This window comes from Trachinotus anak, unplaced genomic scaffold (genome assembly GCF_046630095.1).
Source record: "Trachinotus anak isolate AG129_WGS33_773 ecotype Australia unplaced genomic scaffold, CSIRO_AGI_Tana_v1 ptg000005l, whole genome shotgun sequence".
NCBI classification, from domain to species: domain Eukaryota; kingdom Metazoa; phylum Chordata; class Actinopteri; order Carangiformes; family Carangidae; genus Trachinotus; species Trachinotus anak.
The window spans coordinates 14,998,977-15,026,665 of record NW_027273856.1 but is presented as its reverse complement, the minus strand read 5'-3'; the positions used below and the strand labels follow the sequence as shown (position 1 = coordinate 15,026,665).

At 41.4% G+C, this 27,689-nt stretch overlaps 1 protein-coding gene across 2 annotated transcripts in view; it reads right to left on the bottom strand.

Moving 5' to 3' along the window:
• bach2b (BTB and CNC homology 1, basic leucine zipper transcription factor 2b) overlaps positions 1 to 27,689 on the bottom strand; it is a 106,306-nt gene that overhangs the window by 28,098 nt on the left and 50,519 nt on the right. For both annotated transcript variants that reach the window (XM_071478490.1, XM_071478489.1), the window contains exon 2: positions 8,137 to 8,391. In XM_071478490.1, the coding sequence (XP_071334591.1) occupies positions 8,137 to 8,379 (243 nt within the window). In that variant the 5' untranslated portion in view covers positions 8,380 to 8,391. The remainder of the gene's footprint in view (positions 1 to 8,136; positions 8,392 to 27,689) is intronic.

The following is a 27,689-nucleotide window of genomic DNA, read 5'->3' as shown; positions in this document are numbered from 1 at the left end:
AGCAGACATGTAAGCAATGAGACTGTCTGTATATCCATCCATAGTGTTCATTAAAGATACATTATACTGTTAAATTGATGAGATACTTTAACATCACCTGGCTAAAAATCTGATGTGAAGCTACTTTCAGTGCGTTATAAACATGAAGTGGAAGTGTCTTCATACCATACTGGAGATTCTGCACATTCCCCTCATTTACAAATATATCTTTTCAACTATTTTCATAGTAATAGTTCATAGTTCATATTTCTGATTGGTTTTCTTACCTTCCAAATAGGGTTGAATAATATAATATGAGTCACGATTTTAGTGGGAATTAAAATTTGTACATTTTATTTTCTCTGAAACAATAAAAAATAAAAATGATGTCTTGTACTTAACAAGCATGTTCCTTTACATCTGTATAATATGATTTGTAGGCTGAGGTGAGCAGTAGGTGAGCCAATAAACATACAGCATGCTTGGACTGGAATCTGATAATGCGATAAGGCAATTGGCTTTTTGTTGTAATTTTCTTTTTGTAAAAATGGATTTGATACAATTGGTATTGAAAAAAATATTGTTAAGAATCTGTATCGAAGCTGAGGTATCAGAATCAGTCCTGATATCAAAGGTTCTTGAACAATACCCAACCCTGTGTGAGTAAAGTGTAGTGCTGAGCTATGGGTAAGTAAACCTCCCCCTGACGGTGGATTAAATCAGATAGTGTACATCCTAATCCTCTGCTAGTGCAGCTTACAGTACCAGCCAGACACACGGGAGGACATGACCCCACCTCTACACTGTTTAAGACACAACAAGATTGTATTTGGGCTATTTGTTTCTGACCAAACATATTTTTCAGGTATAGTGAAATGCCAATACCCAGTCTTTCAGATGTGCGTTCAACATGTGTGGAAGTTTCATCAGCCCAGACTGATGAAAGTCTTTGTATTCCTTTCATTAGCGGTGATTTTCATTGCTTTGCTATGCCAGATTTGAAGGTTAAACGCAAAGAGTATAAACATGGGGATCACGCCGCAGGCTGTCGCCCAGCAAGCTGGCTGCTCAAGGTGTTCGTCTACCCAGCCTCTCACACCCAGACAAAGACTCTGCATCTTCTGTCAGAGATGAGATGTGCCCTTGTGTTGGTAGAGAAAGAGAGACCCCCCGCTGGACCGAGGGGGTTGGGTATTAGTGCCAGCACTCCCACCGCACCATATCACTCCTCTCTCTCCACTGCTTCCTCTTCATGTTCTACCACCCAACCCCCATCTTTAAGGAAGGCAAGGCTGTGTTCCTGGATCCAGGCTCCTAACCATCTGTCTAATAGGCTGTATGTGTGTGATAGTGTCCTGGCCAGGCCCTTGGCATGGGGCCAGTCTGTGTGAGGCCCCCTCAGACTAGCCAGTATTGTATGAGTCGAGCCCTGACTAACTGTTTGACCTAAGGTGGTGGATGGATGTCACTCATCAACCTCCTAAACCACCACAAACCCATTACATTTGCCTGTGTCTGGACTGTCTCAAACTTGTCTGTCTGAGCAGCAAATCTTGTGGTTATGAGCTGTGGAGCCTGGAGTCCCGCCCCTCTATAGTCTGGTTCAGTTTTAGGTAACTAAAACTACTTGAACAAGGTTAAAGAAAGACGGTGATGATGGTTTAAGAACTACTAAAAAGTAGGGAAAGGCTGTGGTCTTGATTACAAGAAACCAGACTTGTCAGTGGAGTAGTCCAATGCTTTACTGACCAATGCACAGACCCTGATCTTTATACCTAAGAGGTTTTGCTGTAACAACTTCACACTCCTTCAGCCTTTGCTTTCAAGTGAGGACAGTCATAATTCATGTGGCTGCAAGTTGCTTTTCAGGAACAGGTGAACATAAGTCATCTAAAGGCATCAGTGTGGCTCAACTAAACAGGTTTTTTTGACGGTTTAACAGTATTTCCCAAACCATCAATCTAACATCCGCTCCCTGTAGCGACTGGCCAGGTGTGTGGAAGTAAAAAAGTAGGCAGGGTTTGAACTTCTCTCTCAAGCTCCCTTTTTATATATTCTGTCCTGTTTTATATTTTATTTATATATTTTTAAATTGTATTATTATTTATTATCTATTATTTATTGATTTTATATATTATGTTTTATTATAAGTGCAACACTATGAGTGCCAAAAAAGCGACTACATGCAAGTTTGCACCATTATCCACATTTGAAGATTTCTTAATCTCCCGTACAGTACAACTGTTCCAAACACCTATGAACACTTCAGACGTGGTTGAACAACACCTGTTTGTTTTGAGCATACCCTGGGGAGTATGCTCTTGAACATTTTTGTGGTCTCATCATTCAGACATTTGGTCAGCTGGTTTCTTTCTCAAACACTGTGGTCCAAAGTTATGATTACCCATGACAAATAGTGGGGGCATTCCTGAGGTTTTTAAAGATTTTTTAGACCTTTTCTGACCTCAGCTTAAAAAAATGCATGTCATCCCCTCTCTGTCTACCTGAGTTTCCTGTCTCTATCTCCTGTGGTTATGAAAATAAATGCAAAAAATGCTTTACCTTGGACATCCCCTGAATTGTCCTTGTCTCAACTCTCTCCTCCACTGCTACTTTGTGGTTTGTGAACCCTGACCCTAACCCTAACCCCAACCCCCACTATCAGGACAAACTATTTCAGCTAATTTATGCAACAGCAATTTATGTTGCCATCAATAATGAACAATGAATGCTTCAGTATTTTCAAATTATGAGGCGTAGAGAACACTTCTTTACAAGTAGCACTTTCAACTTTTAGTCGTGTTAAAATAATTTGCAGTCAATCCTTTGTGACAACCAAAGGCAAATACACTGCCTTTTTAAAACAGGGTGTACATTTGTGTGTGTCTGTGTTTTCTTTTGGAGATGAAAAATGTACAGTATTCCCTGGCTCATGACTAAGGAAAGAACTGACAAACAGGAGGTGGTTTGAGGTCTGTGAACCAGCACTCTGCTGAATCACAGTGCTGCCTTCTCCCGTTTTTCCAGAATAAAAATAAGAAAGCAGAAAAGTTTGTTGATGATCTACCACCTTTGGGAGCCCTCCGCTGTCCCCACAGTGGTCTGGAATCAATCATTTCATCCAGTCAGTACATTCCCACACAGGACAAGTGGACAGTGCAGTGGCCAATAATTGGCTAATGACTCTGTGAAGGGTTATTTGATTCATTCAAATTGACAAAATTATTCACTGATCTGATGACTACAGCAAATTAGGTTTCTGCTGCAATTTATGAGTAACAGTATTGAGTATCATCAGATTCTTGGTATAAGCCTCACGAGAACAAAGGCTACATACTGCTCACTAATTACTAGCTGACGGCAGTCTTCTGTGAACCATGGCAGTCAGGAGTGAGTCACATCTTTGCACACACTTCCACAACATGGAGGTCATTTCTATTTGCCAGGGCGATGACTGCTCCTCTCCAGCGGAGGGCTCTCTTTGAAATTCCTCTCTCTGGCTCATATTTGTAGCACACTCATTCTTATGGGTCCTCCTTCACCTTTACATTCACAAGAAATAGGATGTAGAGAAATACTGTGTGTGGGTGAGTGTGTGTGGAGGGGGCTCGTTTTACTATATTTGTGAGGACCAACCAGTGTCCACTGCACCTGAGGGGTCTGTGGGGTCCCTTTGTGGGGACTAAAATGCTGGAACCCAGAAGTTTAAATTTAAGTTTGAAGGTTAAGACCTGGCTTCAGGGTTAGAGGTATGAATTAGGTTTAGGTTAAGATTAGGGCAAGGGGCTAGGGAATGCAATATGCTTATGATGGGGCACCACAAATACAGTAAAACAAGGCTGTGTGTGTGTAAAGCCTTCATCATCCAACATGGACGTCGTGCTCCTCTGAGCCCCCCCTCAGCCCCTGCAGCCTGGCCGGGAGGACAGCATCACCAACATAAAGCACAATTGTTTTGTTCCCATGATGTGATGGCCAACAAAGCCCCATGATTAAACCGGCCTCTGCAAGCCCACAATCACATTAGATATAGATGATGTCACTCACCCACGCCAGCCCCAGCTACTCCAGGGGCAGTGAGGCCATGATGAAGGTGGTGGGGGAGGTGGTCTTTGTTTCACATTTCATTTCCCCCCCTTCCCTCCCACCCCTCTCTTTCGTCTTTCTCCCAGCGGCAGCAGAAGCCTTTCTGATTTGCCCTTTGTTACACATAGGTAGCAGCCTTCAGTCGCTGGTGAGGGAATACTCTCCGTGACTGCAGTCAGACGGACAAGTGATGCTAACCTAGCAGAGCTAAAGGGTTCTGCTCTAAGCTGATACACCAGTGGGGGGTTGAGCAGACCCAGCCCCCCCACCCCTCTCGACATCAGAGAGAAAACGATGTTCAGACATGAGGCAGGGATGCGTCAGCAGGCTTCAGTCACTGACTGTAAAGCAAAGGGCAACAGTGGACCTTAAAAAACGTGTTCAGTGAAATCACATTCCTCCACCATGCTGCTGTGACTTGTTTAGACAGTCAGAGAGAGAGGTGTACGACCCTCTGAACAGAGACGAAAACAGATATATAAAGGAAAATTCCACTTTGAATAAATGAACAGGCTTATTACTTCATGACATATCAAATATATATTCTTACTGGTTAGACAGATATATAAAACACACATGACAAATATTTCCTTGCTCTTCTCTGCTTCATATCATTGTAAACTGAATATCTCTTGATATTTTTTCGTTTTATTTTATTTTTTAATGTTCAGCCTCAATTCTATATTATCTTCTAAAGCACTATGTAACTGTGTTTTGAAAGATGCTTCTTACATGTGAATGCATCAGTTATATACCAATAATAACCGAAATAAATACTGTATTATATAATGCTCTGGAAATTGCTACTTCCTTAAGTGAAGGATCTAAATACTGCTTCCACCACTGACAATGCTGAATATGATTTCTAATAAATCATTTTAAGGCACTTCTCAAGCAAAATATGCATTGTCAAATGTATATTGCTTGCTGTTCTCTGGTCTATCTGATTGTTAACTGAATATCTTTTGATTTTCAGTTGGGTAAACTGCAGACCAAAACTGTGTCCACGAGCATTTGATGATCTTTTCTGACATTTTACAAACTTAATTAATGGAATTGCATTGAAAATTGATCAATAATAAAAACAACTATCATTTGCAAATTTCCATTTCTGCATCTTGTGCAGAAATGCAAGTGTCCACTGCAACAGAATAAAGTCATTATATTCATGATATATTGTTTTACCATTTAGACAAAATGATAAAAATATGTGAAATGTTGTCAGACAGAACAAGGATGGACAAAGGGAAGGAGGCTTGGTTAAAACGTCATCGGGACTAACTCTCTCTCTCTGGCACATTAAAGAGACAGTCATTGAAAGATGTTACTTTCCACACTCCATCTCACACCTGAAACACCCAGTAGCTCATGCATTATTAATGTGTGCGGCAAATGAATGAAAAAGGAGGCTTTGAGCATCCTGGAGCTTTTCCCTGCTGTCGCTCTTTGAGTTAAGGGAAAAAAGAAAAAAAAAGCTGTGATGCTCATTTTACATAAGACAACAATCTGGCAGTGACTTCTTTTTCAATGAGCGCAGAGGCACAGTCATTTGACAGGCGCTACTTTATTAAATGCATTCTGGCCCAGCAAGGAGCTGCAACTCCACAGCACATGTGGGATGTGCCCCAGTTTTCACAGCAGCACATGTATGTTGTACATGTATGTGTATGTGTACGTGTGTGTGTGTGTGTGTGTGTATAAGTGTGGGTGTGTGACATCAATACGTCAGAGGGGTACTTTCATCATGTGTTCTGTGGAGGAGCTCTGAAAGGGCTCAGTTTAAAGTGACAGTGTGAGAGCTGAGGTGAGCAAGAGTGAGGAGTGTTGCTGAACGTGATGAGCGCCGAGCCCGAGGTGGCGTTAATCTCGCTGTGAAGTGTTACCTGCCGCCGCCGAGACGACAGCAGAGGCAGCTGACAGGTGCTAATTGGCAATCACAGCCCTATAGGCTCAATAATGCACTTCCTCACACGTTTCACTGAGTCTTTATCCTCCGGTGAATGACAGATCAAATTAAAAATACTGTGTTACTGCCACCGTTTGACAGAAAAAAAATGCACTGTAAAGCGTAAAGAGAACAAAAATAACTGAAAATAATCAAAAACTCCCGAGTGAAGAGAGACAGAAAAGTGATGTGAATGTAAAAAGGAGGCTGGTGGAGTTAAAGTGAGATTTTTTGGAAATTGTCTGCTGCCAGAGGGAAACCTCAGGCTCCTCCTGGCCCCCTGTGAGCGCCTAAAATGAATCAAAATCAAATGATTACTTCTAATTTTATATTTATATAAAATCTGAATGCTTCTAAATCAAAAGTAACTTTCAAAACGCCATGTAATTAACAAATGAAGCACAAATTAGCACAACATTGTGTGCTTTGCTCTAACAATGAAACAAAGCCACATCGTGTAGTGACATTAAAACTAACACGTCACGTTTGAACTATTCAGGTGTGTTCAGACAGAACAAGAAGCAAATATCCACCTCGGTTTATTTGCTTGAATGTTTAAAATGTCTAATGCACCAGCTGTACAGAGTTTCCCGGTTTAAGTCAAGCAGTGAAAAGGAGCTAAAACAGATGTGTGTTGTGTTTGTGTTACAAGGTCCACAGCAGTCCCAACTCTCTATGCTCATCATTAGTCATTTTTTTGTGACACTGGAGAAGAGAAACACTCCCTTCAGGTTCAGTAAAGTACAGTATAACTTGCTGCCAGTTTCCCCTGGATGTGTATGTAACACTGATGATGTATGACCCTTGCTAAATCTGTCCATTGAAAGTCTGTATACAGTCTGCAACCATTGCTGTTATGTATGATTGATTATTTATCTATTTATTATTACCTGCTGTCCTGCTATTTATGTCTAGTTTCTCTGCAGTCTAAGGGCTGATGGATTTCATTACATTTAAATATACATCTGTACATCTGTTAAATGTATATGACGATAAACTTGAACTTGAAATAATGTCATATTTACTTTTGGTTTGTTTGTTGAACAGGAGCAGAACTAAAAGTCAACAATCTTTTTTTTTTTTTTAGTTTGCTTTGGACCAAGTAAGCTAAACCACGAGTGTGAAAGCTCTCTACCATATCCGAAAGGCTTTTACATCAAAATAACTACAAACTAGAAAATGCGCTCAGTAGAGCACAGACCTCCACACTCAAACCACATACACCAGACTTCATAGGAAAAATTTCAATTTCAGAGCAAATGATCCAGATCTGACTAATATTTTAACGGGTTCTTCCCTGGTCTGTGCCCCGTCCCTCCACCAAGTTCAGTGCAAATTGGTGCGGTGTGTGTTGTGTACTCTTTCCAACAAACAAACAAATGAAAACATAGAACCTACGGGAGTAAAGATAAGAGTGGACAAGATCACCACATTGGCAACAAATCATGTTCTGGGCGTGGTTTGTAACAAAATGGTTGTTTAAATGGAAACTGGGGTGCATTGAACACCCTGTTGTATAACAAATGCACACTGCCTTTTTAATACAGCAGGTTTTACATATATGTGTCTGCTGATTGTGTAACACCCACACACCCACCAAAGGAGAGAAGACGTACCTCAAAGCCTGTTGCACACCTTTTCACACTGCTTCGACGCAACGTGTCTTTCAGATCAGTGTCTGGGGGGGCTTCAGGACTCATGAGATTCCTGTCAATGTTACTTTAAAGTAAAGGAATAAATGTAAATGCTATATGCTGCTTATTTAATCACCTATTGGATGAATACATTTCTGTCATATTTGGCTTGTGTACAGATGCATCTTTGTAACCAAAGCAACAAACAGTCACAGTATTTTAGGCGTCAGATTCCTCTCACGTTTTGTGTGGACACAGTACATTGTTTTATAATTTACATGAGGCTTTGTTCATGGCCATAAGTTGCATTCTGAGCAGGGTTTTTTGCTGTGGTGGAGGGTGGGCAGAGGGTCTTCAGGGGGTCATCGCTGTGTGTGGCTGTGGATGCTGTGCAGAGAGCCTGGTTAATTTTGCTTTTGTTTCCGCGCCAGTGGGAAGTGTAAGTGTTGCATTGTCTAAAAGTCATTTCAGGGAAACATTTGATGGACATACCTCTTCAGGGAGGCTGACCACCAAGCCATTTTCCGCCTGGCCCACCAGCGCCTGGAGGAAGTACTCGCTGCAGGCGGCCAGCACGGCCCGGTGCCCGCGGAACTCCTTGCCCTCCACCAGGACAGTCACATCGCACAGGATATCCTGCTTCCGCTGGTCGTTGAGGCAGAGGAGGATATTGGTACAATGAACCGTCGACTCATACACATACATGGGGGCTTCAGGCTTCTCATCCACGGACATTCCGCTCACGCCCTGAAAATAGAAACACAACAGAGGGGGGGGGGGGTTAGCTTACAGCTGAGCCCAGCAAGCACATACCACAGGGCTGATATCAGCACCGGTGGTCTGCTGCAGCCGGCCTCACGATTCAACACACACAAGCTTCACTGACTCACTCCTCTTTTAACATTTCAAAAACAGCAAGGGCTGCGGCCTGCGTGCATGCCCATGCTCAGTGTGGACACACACAAACAGACTGTGAAAGTAGTCCCCACATTTCACCATACACACAAATAAACCAAGATAATATCATCAACTAATAAAATCACACAGGACACCTTTTATTTAAAGTGCTGATTACATTTCATTTAAAGGTAAAATGGGCGAGTCCACAGTACAGCTGTGCTGTGCTAGAGGTCCACACGTGTTTGTAATCGAAGACGGACTCACTGTAAAGGTATGCTGAGCACTTGGACACACTCAGCAACACAACATCAGCTGAAGGAGGGTGAGAGTAGAAGTAAGCGTGAGACACTGAGCACTGAGACATGAAAATAGAAACAGTTGAAGAATAATTTGTGCCTGAAGGACTGAATATCAGCAGCTTTAAAATAAAAACTGCAGTTTTATGTTTTCATATTCTCATTTGCCCAGAAACCAGCCTGCATTTAAACGTTTGAATGCCACCTTCTCCCAGGTTTGCTTTAGTTTTTTAGATTTATCTAATATAATGCACCATGTATGCATAATACCAACTGAAAGATTAAAGGTCCCATATTGTATAAAGGTACATGTCCATGTGTTTCTGATTATAAAGCAGGTCTAGGTTCTATATTAATACTGTGAAAGTATCAAAGCCTCAGTCCACAGAGAAATGCACACAGCCTGTATTCAGAAACTGAGCCTTAAAACCAGCTGTCGGGACTTCTGGAACTTTGTGATGTTACATCAAAACAGTCACCGCTCTCAGCCACGCCCAAGCCCCGCCCACCTGGACCCACCTTTCAACCAAAGAAAATAGTCAGCCAATCAGAAGAGAGGCTCAGAGCCTTGGACGTACAAGACCGGCTTAAGGAAAAAAAGGCAAGAAGCTGTTGTCTCTCAGCACCTATACCCACTGCGTTTAAATGCTCAGGCACATTAAGATAAATAACACAAGATAAAAATGTGTCATGACGTGGCTGCAGCTTTGTTGCCTGGCTGGAGTCGCAGTGAGTCAGCGTAACTCCACACTTCCATCAAAACACAAACCACAGACCCCAAAAAGCTCTGGGAACATAACAGCACGTGTCCCTGATCCTGCTGCCAAATGTTCCACTCCGTTCACCCTGTGACGACAGACGCAGAGTTATCTTCCCCCATAGAGCCACCAGAAACACACACACGAACACACACAGACACACAAATTGCTCAAAAGGCCTTTATATTAGACGACATTCACTGCCAAGATGCCTATCTGCCATATGTGGGCTTATGGCTGCACATTTTAAATGAATTCTACAACTATCTGCCATTTTCTAACACAACATTACACTGACTGAAGCTGTCCAGCTGACATTTGTTAGATTTGCTGTTTTGGATCCTCAGTGTTTGGTGCAGTGGTTCTCAAACATTTTAACCTGACGGACCCCTCTGTGAGAACCACTGGTCTAGTGTACTTGTCAGAGGGTTACAACTCTAATATTGAATAAGTTGTGCTGCAATGTAAATGACAGCACACAGGTCGAATGGGAACCTGTTAAAATTACATTACACTTTAACTTCCCGTGTGTTAGCAAAAACCAAATCACAGTTATCAGTTGAAGCTGTCACTGACTCATGCTTTTATGTATGAATAGAATTAGTGCCATGCAATAATTTGCCTCCACCAACCAGTCAAGTTGCAGGAAATGTGGTCACAACCTCTCCCTCTGTTCAGCAGTTTCAGTCTTGAATAATGGCTATAAAAGTGTTTTTGCAGAACATTATGATGTCACAGTGAAGTTGACCATTGACCGTTATAAATGTCATCACTTCCTCATTTTCTCCTATTAGTCATTGTGTTCAATTGTGGCATAATTAGTGCATGAATTCTTCAGTTAAGGCCCAAAATCGGTTTTGTGAGGTCAAAGTGACCTTGACCTATGACCTTTGACCACCAAAACCTAATCAGAATGGTGTGAGTGTCTACATGTTACTAGTCCAGGTGTGAAAACTGAGACGCATCTTCACCTTGTGCCCCTCAGTGTGAATGGAAAAGGGGGACGGGGGGAGAACTCGGTACAGGATCTGCAGGAACACTGCAGCTGATCAGCTGAGACTCTGATCACCGGCTGCGGTTTCATGGGGAAATGTTTTTCCTCCTGAAAGCAATCAATCCAGTTGACAATTCCCACAAAATTATATGGGAGTGCTGAATGAAATCACTGGTTGAGGCGTGCTGTTGTTTCCATGTGTCACAACTAAAAATCACCAGCCCTGCCTCTCAGAAACTGGCATCAGATGTTTGGCATCATCTCTTCTGCTTTTTCAATTTCATCAAATTATAGTAGGTGAGCCAGACACGAGTAAATGTCACCTGGTTCCCCTGCAAGCCTTGGAAAAATGATAGAAAATGACTGTAAAAGATGATTTCCAGGAGTCTTAAGTCAAACAAATGTGGAGTATGTGTAAGCTGTGTCCCAATATAGGGGCCACATTATTTGGAGGCTGCATTTGTAGACTGACTGCATCACAGCGGCCCAACTAGGCTGTCCCATCTCCCGAAGACTCCCTCAAATACGACTGAGAAAGAAGGCTGGGAAAAGAAGGATCCATGCGCTGGGTCCTTTGTCACCCGACTATTACTTGTTGTCAAGGTTGATAGGCCACAGGAGCAACGCAACGGTAAGGCTGGGCACTGGTGATACAAAGCGGACATCCGTCATTGGCCGGACTGTCTCATTTCAGTTTGGCCTTTGAGGTGCACAATGGCTATAAAGGTCACACCTTCGTAGACAGCGTCCTCTAAAGGATGCGGCCACTGAATTGGAAACACAGCCATTGATATTCTAAATATGTGGAGTAAAAAGGCTCCATGTAAATTCAGGGAGTCATCACTGCAAAATACCCCAGAATCTGTAGATAAAGTTGCCCAGAGATTTCAAACTATGACCCATATATGATGAAATCTCAACTTGACTTGCTTCGATCATGGCATTGTAAGATGTCATATCAAAAATTCTCTAGATATGATCCAGATTCTTGTAAGAATCTAAAACGGATGTCTCCGGATTCTTGGGGTTTTGGTGCAGAGGCATCAGCAGAGGAACGGTTTCACGTTCAAACCTGATCAGTGTTGGAAGGATATGTAATTCCTGACCACGTCCTCAATATAGTGACATTGCAGATGTACTATCCTGGTTTCATTACATTTTCATTACATTACATTTCATTACAGCCTTAACTTTACTTTCTTAATTGTACATGAGAACAGTTTATTGGACTAAATGCTAAGATTAACAATGCTGAAAGAAAAATATTTCTTAAATGTTGCGACTCAAAAACTATAGATTTGCACAAATTTAATCATTGCTTAATTTAATTGTGCAAAATATCTTTTAGAGTTAATTCATTATCTAACTGGTGATCCCTTCCAGTTTTCACAAATTCAATCAGCCAGAGTTGAGCAGGAATGTTGGAGCTGAAACATTTAACCCTCATGAAACAGCTTTAAATCTAAAGCTGAAGCTCAGGTTTTCTTGCTGTGAGGAAAACATCTGGAAAACATCCACTGACGATCAATTGAGCTGAAAAGCCAGAACCAAAACAACTGATGGTGTGAAAGTGTTTTAGCTAATGATGTGGCTTTAAATCTCTGTCTCTAATAAACATAAATAATCTAATATGCAAATGATTCAGCAACTGCATGAACTATTTTTGACCTCAAGATCACAGCCCCAGTGAGGTTTTGCTTTTGTTCAATCTGGTGCAAGAAGCACAAGAGAGCACTTGCCAGTTTCCAACTATCTACTGAGAAGCCTGCTAGAAATGACGTCTGACACGACCAAATACATTCTGAGCCCAGACCACAGCGAGGGAAGTGAAAATTGTGAGGCTTTGTGAGGCCACACTGAACCATGAATTGCATTAAAGGCACTTTTATGTCAGGCCATTTGTAGATTCAGTTGTTTACCGATGACAGAGTTACAATAATAATGATTTGACTGGAGCAGTCTGCTGCTTCAACACACAGTCTGGTGTGTGGGGAGCTGTTGTGGAACAACTGTGTCAGTCCAGACTTCTTCTGCGGTTCTGGCTGGGCCCAACTGTTGTAGAGTTTGCTTATTTCCACCAAACATTTCTCAGTTGGCTTCCGAGGATAATGACCTGTCTTCCAAGAATAATGTTTCCAGATGCGGTTGCGAGGTTCAGAGCAATCCAAACATGCTATTTCTACCCAGGAGTGTGCATTTGCTTCACTTGGACTTCTGATGGTTTGTTGCAGTGGGAGCAAAATGCGAGGATGACACAAACACGCAGTGCACAAACGCACAGAAATACTTTGTAAGCATATTCATTTACACACACACACACACACACACACACACACACACACACACACACACACACACATACCCAGACATACACATCACAAAATAGCAGGTTGTGGCAGAATTCTGATAAGAAGTGCTGATTGATGCAAAGGATTTCTTTTCTCTCTTTTTTTACTTGCAGTGGTTGATGGCATGTCTTAGCCACAGCCTTCATGTGTAAATGCAGGCCCACTACTGACTGTACCTGCTGCTGCCTAACTGGTCAGACTAATGGCTTGTTAACACATGGTGCAGTGCTGTCTCACTTACAGTTTGACTCCTTGTTTCACTGCATAATTTACAGCGTTGCTTTGGTTAAGTCACATTCCTCCCACAGAAACGCACCTTTTAGTGTAGTTTTGTGCTTTGTCATTATGCTACGCTAAGCTAATTGCCTCCTGACTCCAGCACTGTACTTAATGAACTCAACAGATTAATATTAATCTGCTTCTTAATCAATATTTCCCAAAATGTTGATCTATTCCTTTAAGAAAGAAGAATCTACAATGCATTCTGGGTAAATAAAGATACATGCCAAACTAAAAAACATGAGAAGCTGAGCAGGACTGGTCAACACTCAAATATATTCAATATATAAATTGAATTATAATTACATCAATCATAAATAAGAGCTATATTATAATTTTATACAATGTTGATATCAAATAGAAAAAAATCCTCACATCTGAGATGCTGGAAGTGGATAGAATCCAAATAAAACAAAATATTTCCCTCCATTGTTCCTCTCAGGTAAAACCTACATTTCTATCTTTAATGCTATTCATGTATGGCTCTAACCTGATGCACCAGATGGTTTGTCACACTGAACCATCTGGGGAGGCCAGAAACTGTTTGGAAAAGAGGGGCAAGCGCTGTCAAAAAATACTTGGCAGGTGATTGGATGAACCATCTGTCTATCACTATCTATTGGGGGCTAACATCGGATATGTTCCATGCACACAGAGTTTGACATTTAAAGGGATTTTGATATTAAACATCTCTGACAAACATTTTATAACATCCTTCCAGAGGATCTGGATCTGTGGACATTCCTACAGACAGTGAAACAGAGAACCTTCCTCATCCAAACATTTAGTCTAAACATCTGGAATATTAGCAGACATATGAGGACGTATGAGGACATATGAGGACTTATGTACATTCTCATTAACCTAATATATCGAAGTAGTTTGATTGTCTGTTGTTGTTGTCTTGTCAAGGTCTTCTTGTAGTGTTTTTTGTAGTATTTTACACTTTCCCAGTGTTTTACTTGAAATGTTGATGAACCAAAAACCATCTCAATGTAGTTTTACACCCCCACCTTGATATTTCTGGTATAACTGATCACAAGAAAGCATAACTCCATCTACATAGAGATCCATGATTTTTCGATTACCTTTCACATTTCATGACCTAAGTCCTCCACCCTTTTTTTTCCAGACAGGTTTACATTGAAACTATGCATATATATATATATATATATATATATATATATATATATATATATATCTCAACTGTATGTTTGTGAGGAGCAGGCCAAGTGCCAGCATGAAACTGTAATTTTAAGAAAAGCATTTTTTGTACGTTTCTCTTCATATCTGGAGAGCATAGATAGAAATGTAATGGTAGATCTGGAATGGACTCTTGTTTGATTCTTATTCAGGCTGGAGGCGCTGTTGTACAGAAATAATATGATGCTGATGTAGATATAATACCATCTACATTAGGAAATTTAAGCCTCCCCCCTCACAAAGCAGATATAATACCTATTATTCAAGATTAATTAACCAAATAATTTGTTAAGTATGTCCTCAAACATGTTTGGTAGTGTCAGTGGGGGTGCTTGAAAATATTATGAAATCTGGGTAGAATAGTCACTTATTAGATTTATTCATCTGACCATAGATGCTGACAAATTAATTAGCTGATTAATCGCTTCAGCACTGCGAGCATCCACTTCAAGCTGCGAGGAGAACTCGTGCCTGATGGAAGAATTGCACAGCTTACAAAGATGATTTCCTGATAATGATTCAGAGTGTAGCAGCAGCAGAAATGAAAATCACTGTCACCTTATTTCTTATGCCACAAACACCCACAAAATGATCTCTTTTTTCTATGGGTATCAGCAGGCCACGGGTGTCACAGATTATCACCATGGAAACACGGCTGAGGTTCCCTAGGGGCTAGGTCGGATAAATCTTTTGACCTTAGTCAATTAGTCAGCCTTTATTTTCATGCATCAGTTCATTAAAAGAGCAAAATGAAGACTGGAGAAAACACCACACTGATTCAACCAATCAGAGAGTTGAAGAGGACACGCAGTGGGATGTTTGACTCAGCTTTGGCCCGACTGTATCGTATAATGGGGGTCTTGGTTTGAGGGATTTAAGCAGGAGGGGTGGAAGGGTGGGGTGGTAATGTGTGACAGTGTGTCATAACGTGCTCTGTGGTGTGTGTCCCCCCTCGCTGGGCCTCAGCAGAATGATGTGCAGGGTGTGTAGAAGGAAGAGGCGGGGCTGGGCTGTGACAGATTTAAATATATAGCGCAGAGAGGGCGGATGGTCTTTGGGGGCTGAGCTGAGTCCCTGGTGGCAGAGGCATGATCATAACAAAACATCATTTGTCATTTAAGAGGTGCTTCAATACATTCCTCTATTTTTTATATATGCAACAATGCAAAGGTGGTAAAAAGCAATGCAAACTCTTTTAACATAGTTTATTTTCTTTGTTATATTAATTAATTTTATTCCTCGTTGAAGCAAAGCCAGCACTGTCAGCTACGGTTTAGAGGCTTCCTGTTTTCAGAGTGCTTCACGCAAATAGGTACTGAGCACCTCCGCAAGTACTTAGTATTTTCATGTGGGACTTACCAGTTCAGCATGCATTAAAACAGCGTCAGATTCAAAACTGACTGCATTAAAAATCACCAGCAGACATCAAGTGCTGGACCTAGTGTTGAGTCACATTGTTCGACTGAGTCACTAGTGTGACAGTTTCAGGACAGACAGACGCTCTGCGAACACTTTCCAGGAGCGCAGTCTGAGGATGTTTTTACAAACACCCATGAATATGAAAGCAAGTCAGAGATGGACACATACAGGGGAACATTAATGGGTTATAGTTATAGTTATTCGAGCTTGGTTGTTAATCCCTGACCTTGGGACAAAACAACATCCATTCAAAGTCCACTTACTCAAAAATAAGACTCTGCAAATCAAATTCTCACACCAGGTCCACTCATTATGGGCCTCTCAGTCTTACTGCATGATCTCACTAAGTGGTTCACTAATCACGCAATTGATCATCGCAGATCAGGTTAGACTACAGATTATTCTGTCTCTGCCCTTTTTTTTCATTCTGGCCTCTTCATCTTAGTCACTGTATCAGACATTGTACTCATCAAAGTCATTGCTAAGATCAAGGATGCAGTGACATTAAAAGAGGCTTAAACAGCCACAAACAAAACCTGAAATGTTTGTTGTAATCCCAACAATTTTACTGTTTGCAGCATTTCTTGCAGCAATGTTGCCAAATTCTGAGATCTCAGCAATTAATGAGTACAATGTCTTTATTACCAATTGAAACAATGGTCCAGACTACAGAAATTGAAATAAATTGCATTATCCTCTAGTAGAGAGTGGAGGCTGCTGCAACACGGAAGTCTGAGGAATGTTGTGTAAATGATCGCACTGCATTTTGAGAAGCTTTGCTGCCAAGTCATCACAGGTATTCCTTCTTTAATTGCATTCTTTCCATCACTTATTGATATGTTACTATATCAAATAATGTTTTCCATCATTTCCAGACAGATTAGTGCCTCAAACAGGAGGACAATGACTAAGCATGCAGCAGAACAAGGCCAACAGGCACATTCATGAGCACCTGCTGAAAATGATGAGTTGTTGTAATTAACAGAAGCGCAGGAGGTCTAAAGCCCAACTTACTGTGGGACAATAATTTCAACATCTATTGAATTGTGGGGAGATTTTGCCCCATGGACCGTGAACATAGCACAATTGTGACAAAATACAAATGCACCCTGTGGCCCCTTGTAACAAACAAGGTTAGTCTGAACTGCCGCTGCTACAGTCTAATAACATTATCCACTGAGCGAATACAGTCAGAGGGAGACTAACATGAACACTGTGTCACTGTGCAAAATTAGGGGGGAGGACTTCTGCCAGATGACTGTAATTACACTGAGTAGGAACATGGTTTTAATTGGAATTATCAAATTAAGCCACAGTAACGAATGCCCTTGGAGCTGTACAAGGTAGCAAATGTCAGCATGAATGGTGATGATGATGATGGCTAGGTAAGTGTAAAGACTAAGTGTGTATATTACCAAGTAAAGTTCTAATTAAGATCACATACTGCTGCTTTATGTCAGCGTGAATGCAAGAAGAAGAAAATATATAATATAATGAGCTGCCTTTAGTACACTGTACAGATTAATTTTTTTTTGGAGAGGTTTCATTTCCTCAAGTGAAACTATCTGCTTCCTCAAACCTTCAGATTAGTGTTTGTGGCAATGTTAGGCAGGTTGTCATGACATTTACTGAGCACATTCATGAACCCATGGGAAAGAAGGCCTTTGATTTCAGAGGCAGCGATTTGAGATTCCATTAAGTTGGCTGACAAGAAACAGGTTAAAAAAAAAAAGGATAAATCACGATGGAAGCGGCAGAGGCAGCAATAATCTGACTCTGCTGCAGTAGAGTCAGGATAGTGGAACCTGAACCCAGTGGATCCCAAAAAAATATGGGTTTTATGTTTCTTTTCTGAAGCCTGGGGCTCGGGTTCAGATGTGGCTATTTTTAAATATACTTTTTTCATTCTCTGATTGCTCCATTCATATCTCAATAAATATACATTACCCAGTAGAAAAAGCAAATACAACATGTTTAAAAATTCATTACATCAGCCTGGCATAATTTTTGAAAATTATGATTTTCTTTTTTTTTTTTTTATAAGAGTTCCAAAAACACAATTTCCCATAATTACACCAGTAGCATCTTTTCATTAAATTACCCTGCTGGGTTTTGGGTCTTTAAAATTCAACGCCCACATTTTTTAACACAAGAATGTTTGTTGAAACTTAGTCTCCATGCTGAAATAAGACTTTGCCAGTTTGTTTCACAAGTTTCTCAGTCAAGAAACAGTGTGTCATATATTCATCCAGTACTTTTGTATTGTTGACTACAATGAACATTAAAGGAGCTATTTGTAAGTTTAGCTATTGCTACATAGCTAACGTTAGCAGTGTGAGACGTTGTGAGCTCAGCGCCAAACTTCATTCCTTTGCCCACCAACAACTGTCTCCAGTGATGGAAAGCAACCCACTTGTTTTGCTTCTTTTCTTCTAATGAAGTTAGCATTGCCAACCTAGCGAGCTCCAGTCCAGCTAGACTATCTCTTCACTTTCCAATACCGAGTCACTGTAGCGTCCAGTCTGCCCTGAAGACGTATGTTTACATATTATAACTTCTTGTATTGTAAACGCTATGATCGCTGAAGCTCTTGGCCAGACTGGTAAGCAAACAGCTGTTAATGCTAAGGCCACGTAAAAAATTGCAAAATAGCTTTTTAGTGCTTTGTTCATTGTTAGCTAAGTTTTCGAAAAAGTATCTGGAGTAGTAATGATGATTTCCTGGGGTTGTCCTGACTGGCTGTACAATGGATGAATTATGTGTAAACCCTACATTTTAAATTCATGAGATTTTCAGTTTACAAGGTTGAAAAAACACATTTAAGATGGGATCATCAACTTGACACATGTGCATATCTAGGCATTCAGTACAGTCCATCAAACATTTCATGTACCATAGGAGGTCTCCTTTAAAAGTTATCAAAAGGCAGCGCTAATCATACACGTCCTGTGAGGTCTCCTCTGCTGGACGATCTGCAGAGCTCATCAGAAACCTGTTAATGGTTCATTACAAGAACTGAGCAGGGATATCAGGCAGAGGGATTGATTAAACAGGGATTACGCTATCTGGGCTGTAATAGAAAATGTTAATGAGGGTGGACTCAGACCCAGAGCCCCTGACTTGCTTCAAATGTCTCCCTGGCTATTATGCAATTACACCCCCTCTCTGTTTCTTTTAATCTTTTACTTCACTCTCTGATTGTTTAAGACTCTACAGTACATGTTAAAAGACTATGATTGTTAATAAACTTGAAATGAATAAAGTCACCCAGAAACAATCATTATTGGTCAAGTAAAAACTTTTTCTGATCCAAGTTTTTCACTTGACACATACAGATTATTTCTGTTATGTTGTAACATGATTGTCTGTGAGCTGACACAACTATCTGTTGTGTGGCTTTTAATGGTGTTGCAAAACCCATTAAAAGTGCACTGTCATCAAGACTAAAAACACAACTGTTTTTCCTGTTCTTGAAACAAAAAAATCATTTTCTAATGACTCAGTGTGGTTTTTATCTGCAACTGTTGGTGTCACAGACTAAACATCCTGTCATACACCTAGAGAACAGCATCAGTTGAGCAAATACTCTTTCACCTTGCTGCCAGCATTCAGCCACTGTTAAATCACAATGAATGATTTCTAAAGTGGATACCACTCCTGGTAAGAGGAAGGAAGGCTCATGTCTCTTTGCATTGCAACAAAGAAACTGTAACATAGGAAGCAACTGAGTCATGAATTCAAAATCTGTCCTGAAACACAACACAAAAAAGAGAACTAAGTGAAACCTTTTTTTTTTTTTTTTTTTTTTTTTCACGAGTTCAGCATTCAACTAATTCCTTCACACCTTGAAGAACGTGAATGTTCATTTTGATAAAGAACATCATCAGTGGGTTGCATCAAAAATGAGCAACATGAAAACACCATCCCTGAAGTGAATTCCTCCGCTTCAGATTGTAAGACACGATTAAAAGCCGTGCAGTATTTTTTGGGGCTTTCCACTCTGACCACAGAGGGTTTGCTAACATCCATGGCAGAGGCTCCTCATTCTCCACACTTGCTGATAAGCTGAACAGCTTTTCAGAAGGTCACCAGGTTGCTGATATTGATCCTGAGATAATATATACAAGACAGTCACATCTGAGACACACAGTAGATGCATCACCAGGCTCTGCTGATTACGTGCTGAGAAATGGTGAAGCATAATGAGTTTGTTTGATCTCACCAAGAGAGATGCCTGAATAAAATTTTAATGTGCAATTAATTCCAAAGCATAGGTCCTCTCAGGATGTATATATCATAAAACATCTATTTCATAAAAAATGCTTTGTGGCTCTGCTGGTGGAGCAAGGCTTTGTCTTAATCACAGCGTTTGAATCCGACCTGCGGCCATTTGCTCCTGTCTCTCTTTCACTATACCTATCTAATAAAGGCATTAAAAGACTTAAAATAATAATAAAAAAAAGAAAATGCCGAGTGCAAAATGTAAAGCTCGATGTAAAATCAGACGTGGGTGACACGGTGTCATCTCAGTCTACAACTGGACTCATTACACTCAAGTCCACCTACAAGGGATCAAGTGCTTTTGGCTCCAGATGGAAATAGATACTGTCTCCCTGTGCTTCGATCGGAGGTCTGAGAAAAGACAACACAGCATCAGTCCCTGACCAGAAAACACAGAGGAGGTATTCGTACTCAACACTCAACTGCACCTTAGATCTGTTGTCCTGGGTCTAATAAAAGTGCCTGACCTGAGGAGGTCCCTACTCCCATTGATGTGATGTCCTTAGCAGCACTCAGGTCTAGCATGGTCAGGTGACTGGAGTAACCTTGAATAGGTTGAGTTCCCCGGGTGCAACCAAGCTGCAGACCATCCCGCGGTGGGTGCTCCTGCTGCTGACACTGATGAATGGGGCCCGGCGGAGAGAGCAAGTGAGTGAGCACAGCACCACAATGCACTTGGAGCGCTGCACAAACCTGCACCCATCTGCAATCAGCCTAATTAACACCAGAGCTACTTCATCTAGCGGCGATGGAAGGGTCCAGGCTGTGACCTCAACCACGTGAATCGATACTCAAACCACCGCAGAGACTTTACCTTTTACAAGAAACACAAGCCGCATGGAAACCATCAAAGACAGCTGGATTACACACAAAGAAACTCATTATTAGAGCAGCCAACATCTGCATTAAAAATGTACTGAGGCTTATGTCTTTGACATGAGGAAAAAATCAAGACAGAGGGGCGAAAAACAAAAGAGTCTTTTGCTCCTTCAATCCCTGTGATTAACAAAAAGTTGCATAATGCTGAAACAGACGGTTAACACTCTTAGCCAGGTGTTTGAGGACAGATCTCTGCGACGTAACCTTGTGTCACTATGTTGCCTTGCAGTTATATCGAACACAACAACACTCAACAACACTATTTATAGACGTATCTTGCTGACTAATCACCCCTGAAGAAGAAACTCAAGACAAACGGCAAAGAAGCAGACAGCAGCCAAATCACTAAATGATCCGAATCACTGCAGTGCTCTCAGTTTCACTGGAGCTACCTGTTGCACAGGACTCAGACTTTCACTTTTATTACTTAAAAATAATCTTTTGCCTTCTATACAAAGCCAGAGAAGCAGAAAAAAAAAATCAAGCAGTGAAAGCATCAGCTGTTAGCATACGTTGGCATTACCTCAGAAAGGCATCAGCACAGATCCAGTCATCGTGTTATTCCAGTGTTTGCTCTGACAACTTTCTAATGTCTCTCACTGTATGTTACCGACAGCATCTAGCCTATCAGTGTCTGTGGGTGGTGAGTATGACTGAGCAAGTGAGGTATGTGTGAGTGTGCGTCTCTCCCTGTGTGTCTGTGTGTGTGTGTGTGTGTGTGTGTGTGTGTGTGTGTGTGATAGTTTTGTATGTGTGATGGCATACCAGTGTATTTTTGGGCCCTGCCTGCTTAAATGCAGCTTGCATGAATCATGACTTCCCACATAGTAGGTCAGTGAGCAGGGTGAGTCATATTGCTGTCTTATATGGTAACACGCTGCACATGTGATAGAAACACTGGGGTTATCTATAGCCTGGGCTCGATGTTTCAAATGTCTGAGGCAGAGCTGCTCTGTCTCAGCTCTGTCTTGGTTGTCAGATGACACGACAACTCACTTATGCCTTTATTTAATGTCATCAAACAGGTGCCTTTGATATTTGTGAATGTGAAGTTCAGTGTTGAGGAGTCCGCCCAACATTTTGGTGTGACTCAACATGACTCAGACACACTTTGGTTTTTATGTGACACAGACACACATCTAAAGGTAGATTAAAACCAGCCGTCAGGACTTCCCGAACTTTGTGATGTCACAAAAAAACAGTCAATACTCCCCAAGCCCAGTCCACCTGGACCCACCATCCAACCTTGCAGGATTTGGTTTCTCTGAGTGTTTACCTGAAATCTGCTTTATTTTGATTAGATTACTCAGAAAACAGCCAGCCAATCAGAAAAGAGAATCAGATCCTCTCTTCTGATTGGCTCTTCACTGACCTATTGTTATTAGAGCTCCAGAGAGAAGCCTGAGAGAGGAGATGTAAAACTGCACTGAGATGGTTTTTGGTTTTTAAAACCATAAATATATCACTTTAAAAAAAAGTGCAAAACAAAAGTGTAAAACACGGGACCTTTAAATGTGAATAGCACATTACTGCACAAACAGTCATCACAGAGGATAACTACACCGAGAGTCTCTGACAGACAGTAGATACTTATTGCATTCTCACTGACAAGATACACCTGCACAGACGATAATATGTTTGTCTAAACCTCTTCCTGTGCAATTGGCTGAATCAACAAAGAAACAAGTTTGGTGTTTGCAGACTGAGGTGTCTGCAAGTAGAGAAAACCACTTCACGATGGGGGAAAAAAATACACACCCCGAAACCGTCACTGCCAAGAGGGAACGTAGACTTTGAGGGATTGGATTAGGATAAGTGGAGTGTTTTCCAGCCGTAGCAGGAGAAGGAGCAGATCTTGTGCTAATTAAGCCAATGATGGACAGGCCAAGGAGCTGCTAGCAATGAGTGTGACCAAGACTGGATTATGTGCTGAATTATTAATGGGGCTCAGTGGAAGTGGGGGGGAGCAGGGATGAGGTGGAAGCCATCATTTGAAACAAGAGATTGAGCGCAGGCATGAAAAAAAAAAAAATGTAACTGTCACTTTGACAAAAAGCTCACGCTCAGAGCACTCATGGAAAAAAATCAAGTGGAAAGTCTTTCCACAGGAAAGAGTTGACACAGAGGCATCGCCCACGTCAAAACCATCAAAAGCCACGTCTGTATGCATGTATATATGTGTGTGTGTGTGTGTGTGTGGGTGTGTGTGCAAAGCCAAGAGCTTGTGTGTGTGTGTGTGTGCATATGATCATGTGTGTATGGGAGAGTGCAAGCCTGTTGATATGGCAGAGAAAAGCAGTTTTTTGTCACACGTTTTTCTTGCATGTGTGACATCTCAAGTTTTAAGAATACTCACAAGTGGTTGTGTTGTTGTTAGCAACACGCATATACGTGCAAAACTGGAGCAATGGTATAAATATCCAGCTCAGATCAAAAGGCCGCAAAGCTGGGCTGCGATGAAGATGAAAGACTGATTGTAAAAACACCCTCGACAAGCTCAGGGCTGGAGCTGGACACCACGCTGACGCTTCTCCACATCAAATCAAATGAGTTCTTGTGTATTCTTTAATGTGATGTTGGCACGTCTTGTGTTTGCAGTTGTAGCTGCAGTGAAAGACCACATGCGATACTGGAAGGCTACGTGACTGGTTCCCTCTGAACCGTCTTTGTTAACAACGACCCTCTGCAGGAGGCGATCTCGATTCAGTTCCCACCCAAATATCACGATACACGTTCTTATTGCAGGGATTGTATTGTTGTATTTTATGCTGCCACTAAATAGCAAAGAAGTGAAATGAAGGTCTGACTCGAAGCAGGAAGCAGGGCAGACTGTGCAAAACTGCAAAAAAAGTGGGTTTTTTTTTAAATACAAAAAATATTGCATATAGTGAGAGATATTGCGATATTCGATATTATCAAATATCGGCCCACACCTACTTTGCAGATCTTGTTTTCTTCCTTCACAAAGCCATAAAAGTGAATGTGCATACAGCTCATTCATACCAGCTGTTTCACCATGACACCAGCATTTCCTCTTCTGACCAAAAAAAAAAAAACCTAATCACTTGGAAATCTAATTTGAGGAACTTGTGGCGCTCAGGGGTTGAGGCTCCTGGAAGTGCACAAAACAGCTTTATTTAAGCAGGTAAAGGTCTCACTGAGGTCAGACTAAAGAAACTGGTTAACTACAGGTTTTCACAGGTCCACTCAGTTACCTGGTACCAAGAGTCAACCAGGGACAGGAATGGGACTGTCCCTACCCCATGGATAGGCTCCTATGGGTCGTTTCTATGGGCATGTTTAAGATGGAGGACCTGTTGGAGAACTTTTCACATAAGTCTCTTTAAATTTTTATCTTCTCTGCTGCTTGTGTGATTGGTGGCACTGCCAGTGTTAGTTTTCAGGTTTAACCAAAATCAGGTGAAATTGTCTTGGGTCCCTTCTGGACTGGTTGGGTTTTCCCTATTGGACTCTCCTGATTGAGTCCAAACGGTTCAGGTTGATATGGCTGAGGAGGCAGCATGAAAACTGTATTACAACAACAAATACAAAGTATGACTCATGTGAAAAGTTTAGAATCCATCATGGAAAACCCAACTACTCTGGAACTGACCCAAGACAATTTGACCTGTGTTTGACCTGACCACCAACAATGGCAGCAGCATGATTCAGCACCCATTATGCAGGCAGTCTGAAGTTGAGTCTAACATGTAACTGAGAGGACCACTGAAAACCTGTAGTTAACCATTTTAGTTAATGACAGGTTTTTGGTTGTAGTTATTAAGCTAATTAGTTCCAAATCGATAGTTACATATTTTATGAGACTGAATGATTGCATTAGCTATCCTTTCCCTTAAGGCTGGTGCCCTGTGGTGGATTTAATGTAAATTACTTAATGGAATTATTAATTATTATTATTCATAAAAACTCAAAATGCCTTATTTCAGTTTTTGCTGAAGTATCACAGAATAGAAGCTGATCTTTGGACTCCTCCTCTGCATGGAAAATAAATCTCTTCTTTTTTTATTTTTTGACTTTTTTATTTTTATTTTATGCCTTGTGAGTGCGGCTGTGAGAGAGTGATCCTCCGCAGCGTGAGGAGTGAGGCTGCTGTATCTCGCTGACTTCCACGTCCGTGGTTTCTGAGGTGATCAGACAGGTCACATGAAAACCTAAGCGTCATTCAGGCCGCGCACGTTTAAGGATCTGCTGAACAGCCGCTGCTGTCAGTTTTACTCCGTCTGTGGTGATGCCAGTGTGAGGGGGCATGAGGGAGGGGGAGGGGGAGGGGGGCAGCAACACATTCACATGTTCCAACACTTGAGGCCGGGGGTTGAAGCTCACTCCCATGACCCAGCCAGAGAACGGCCATACCAGGTTTGATGACCCACTGGCAGCAGCCACCGCACACAGAGAGGGGGCTAATTAGGGAAGTGACGTGAGGGTAAAAATATATGCACACACACACACAAGTGGGCTGAACCAATGTGACCATGTGTGACAAATTGGTGTGTGACAGAGTGCGCTCACAAACATATGGCTCTGTGAGGCAGACACCCTCTCAACATGTAAGACCAGGCTTCAAACTTTCCTCTTTGATGAAGTTTATAAGTTCCTGTACCTTGTGTGCTCTCTCCTGTGGTTTGTGCAGCTCCTCTCTGTTCTCACTCTGCAGGCATCTCTGACTCCAGAGCTGCAGGATCCAGATCTGCTGCTACTACTCAACCCTCATCATGATCAGTGCTAACTGAGTTGAACTCTTGTATTCAAAAGTGTCCTGGAGACCACATTGTTGTGATATTTTTGCCAGTGTATTGACTGGTTATGTACTGTGTTATATCAGTGCACACAGCCACTGTAGCTGCCTCCACTTGTCCCTCTGTGTGATCTCTCAAATTTCTGAAAGTATATTTTTCTCACTCTTTGCACGCACAGCATGTGCATCTGTATCTTTCACCATATATGATAAAACAAATTCTGCAAGTTTTATCCAAAGAAATGAATTGGTCAGTTGGTTTCACTGATTTGAATGCCAGTACCTCCAAAGGTGCTGCTGGCCCGACACAAGTGAGTACCATACCCGCAAAATAAGACCACTTACTGTCCCTTAGAAATAACATTTATATGCAACTGCAACAGTGAATTTGTCCAGTAGGAAATATACCTTATTTGGCAAAATACATTGGTACTGAACGTATCAGTAAAGTATTCATAGACACAAATTAGTTTTCTGCCAAAACATCTGATCTTGCAGGACAATACTCCCTCTCACAGTACTTGGTTATGGTTTGGGAATGATTGTGGTCTGGTTTAATACAAAAAAACCCCTTATTTACATTTGGACACCATCTTTCTCTACCTCAACCAAAGCGCTACTGCTGCTGAAACCACCCCAACCAACTTTTTGCAAATCAGCTGCCATTAAAGGTCACATATTGTACAAAGTGAGATTTCCATGTGTTTTTTGATTATAAAGCAGGTCTAGGTTCTATATTAATACTGTGAAAGTATCAAAGCCTCAGTCCACAGAGAAATGCACACAGCCTGTATTCAGAAACTGAGTCTTAAAACCAGCTGTCAGGACTTCTGGAACTTTGTGATGTCACAACAAAACAGTCACTGCCCTCAGCCATGCCCCAAGCCCCGCCCACCTGGACCCACCATCCAACCTTGCAGGATTTGGTTTCTTTATTTATCTGAAATCTACTAGATTTTTTATTTGATTACTCAAAAAACGTCAGCCAGCTCCAGAGAGAAGCCTGAGAGAGGAGATGTTAAACTACACTGAGATGGTTTTTGGTTCTTAAAACCACAAATATATTTTTTTATGGATATCAACTCTTCAAATAAAACACTGGAAAAGTGTAAAATTAGGGACCTTTAATAAAAGTGCCATTTAAACATGTGAGTGTCATGTGTGCCTGTGTGACTGTAACCTTCCCTGACAGACCCAATTTACAATACACCTACAGTGTATCTGACTTCAGCTACTGTAAAGCATCAGTTCAGAGAATATATCATAGGTCAGTCAGAACTGTCAAAGTACGTCAATAGAAAAACCTGATTGCCTCAAATCCAGTGCGAGGGCACAGAATGAAAGGTTATGGTTTCAAGTGTGCGCAGATGTGACACAGAGTGTGGTTTGGTGGCTTTTGGGCAGCAGTCTCTATGACTCAAACGGAGAAGAGAAAGTGGTGCTTATTGATTAGACCCTTCGCACGCCTGAGCTTCACAAGTCACAGTGGAAATATTCACAAAGAGGAGGAACTGTATCAGCCATGAACAGTGTGTCAGATGTTTGAGGTGTTTGGTTTTGATCACTTGGTTAATACTTAATTAAAAAAAAAAAAAAAAAAAGATATATTAGGGAACAAAAACATTTTTGGGCTCGTGTTTGTCAGGTCTGTGATGCCGTCTATCTCATTGTGACGCTGCATTTCTTTTCAGTTTTTAATTGCACAACCAGTGACTCAACTTTTTTCCAACACCTCAGCCTATTTTTCTGTCACAGGCCTGCAGTAAAAAACTCACAGCTCTCAGTCATACTGCCCTCCCTGTGTACAGTAATTACTGTGTTTGGATCCCCACCTATGATTTATTTTGACCTGGGTGTTCCAGCTGTGTCATGCAGCCATTACAGCGATCTGTTACACACAGTGCTGCAATCTGACTATGTATGCTAGAAAGT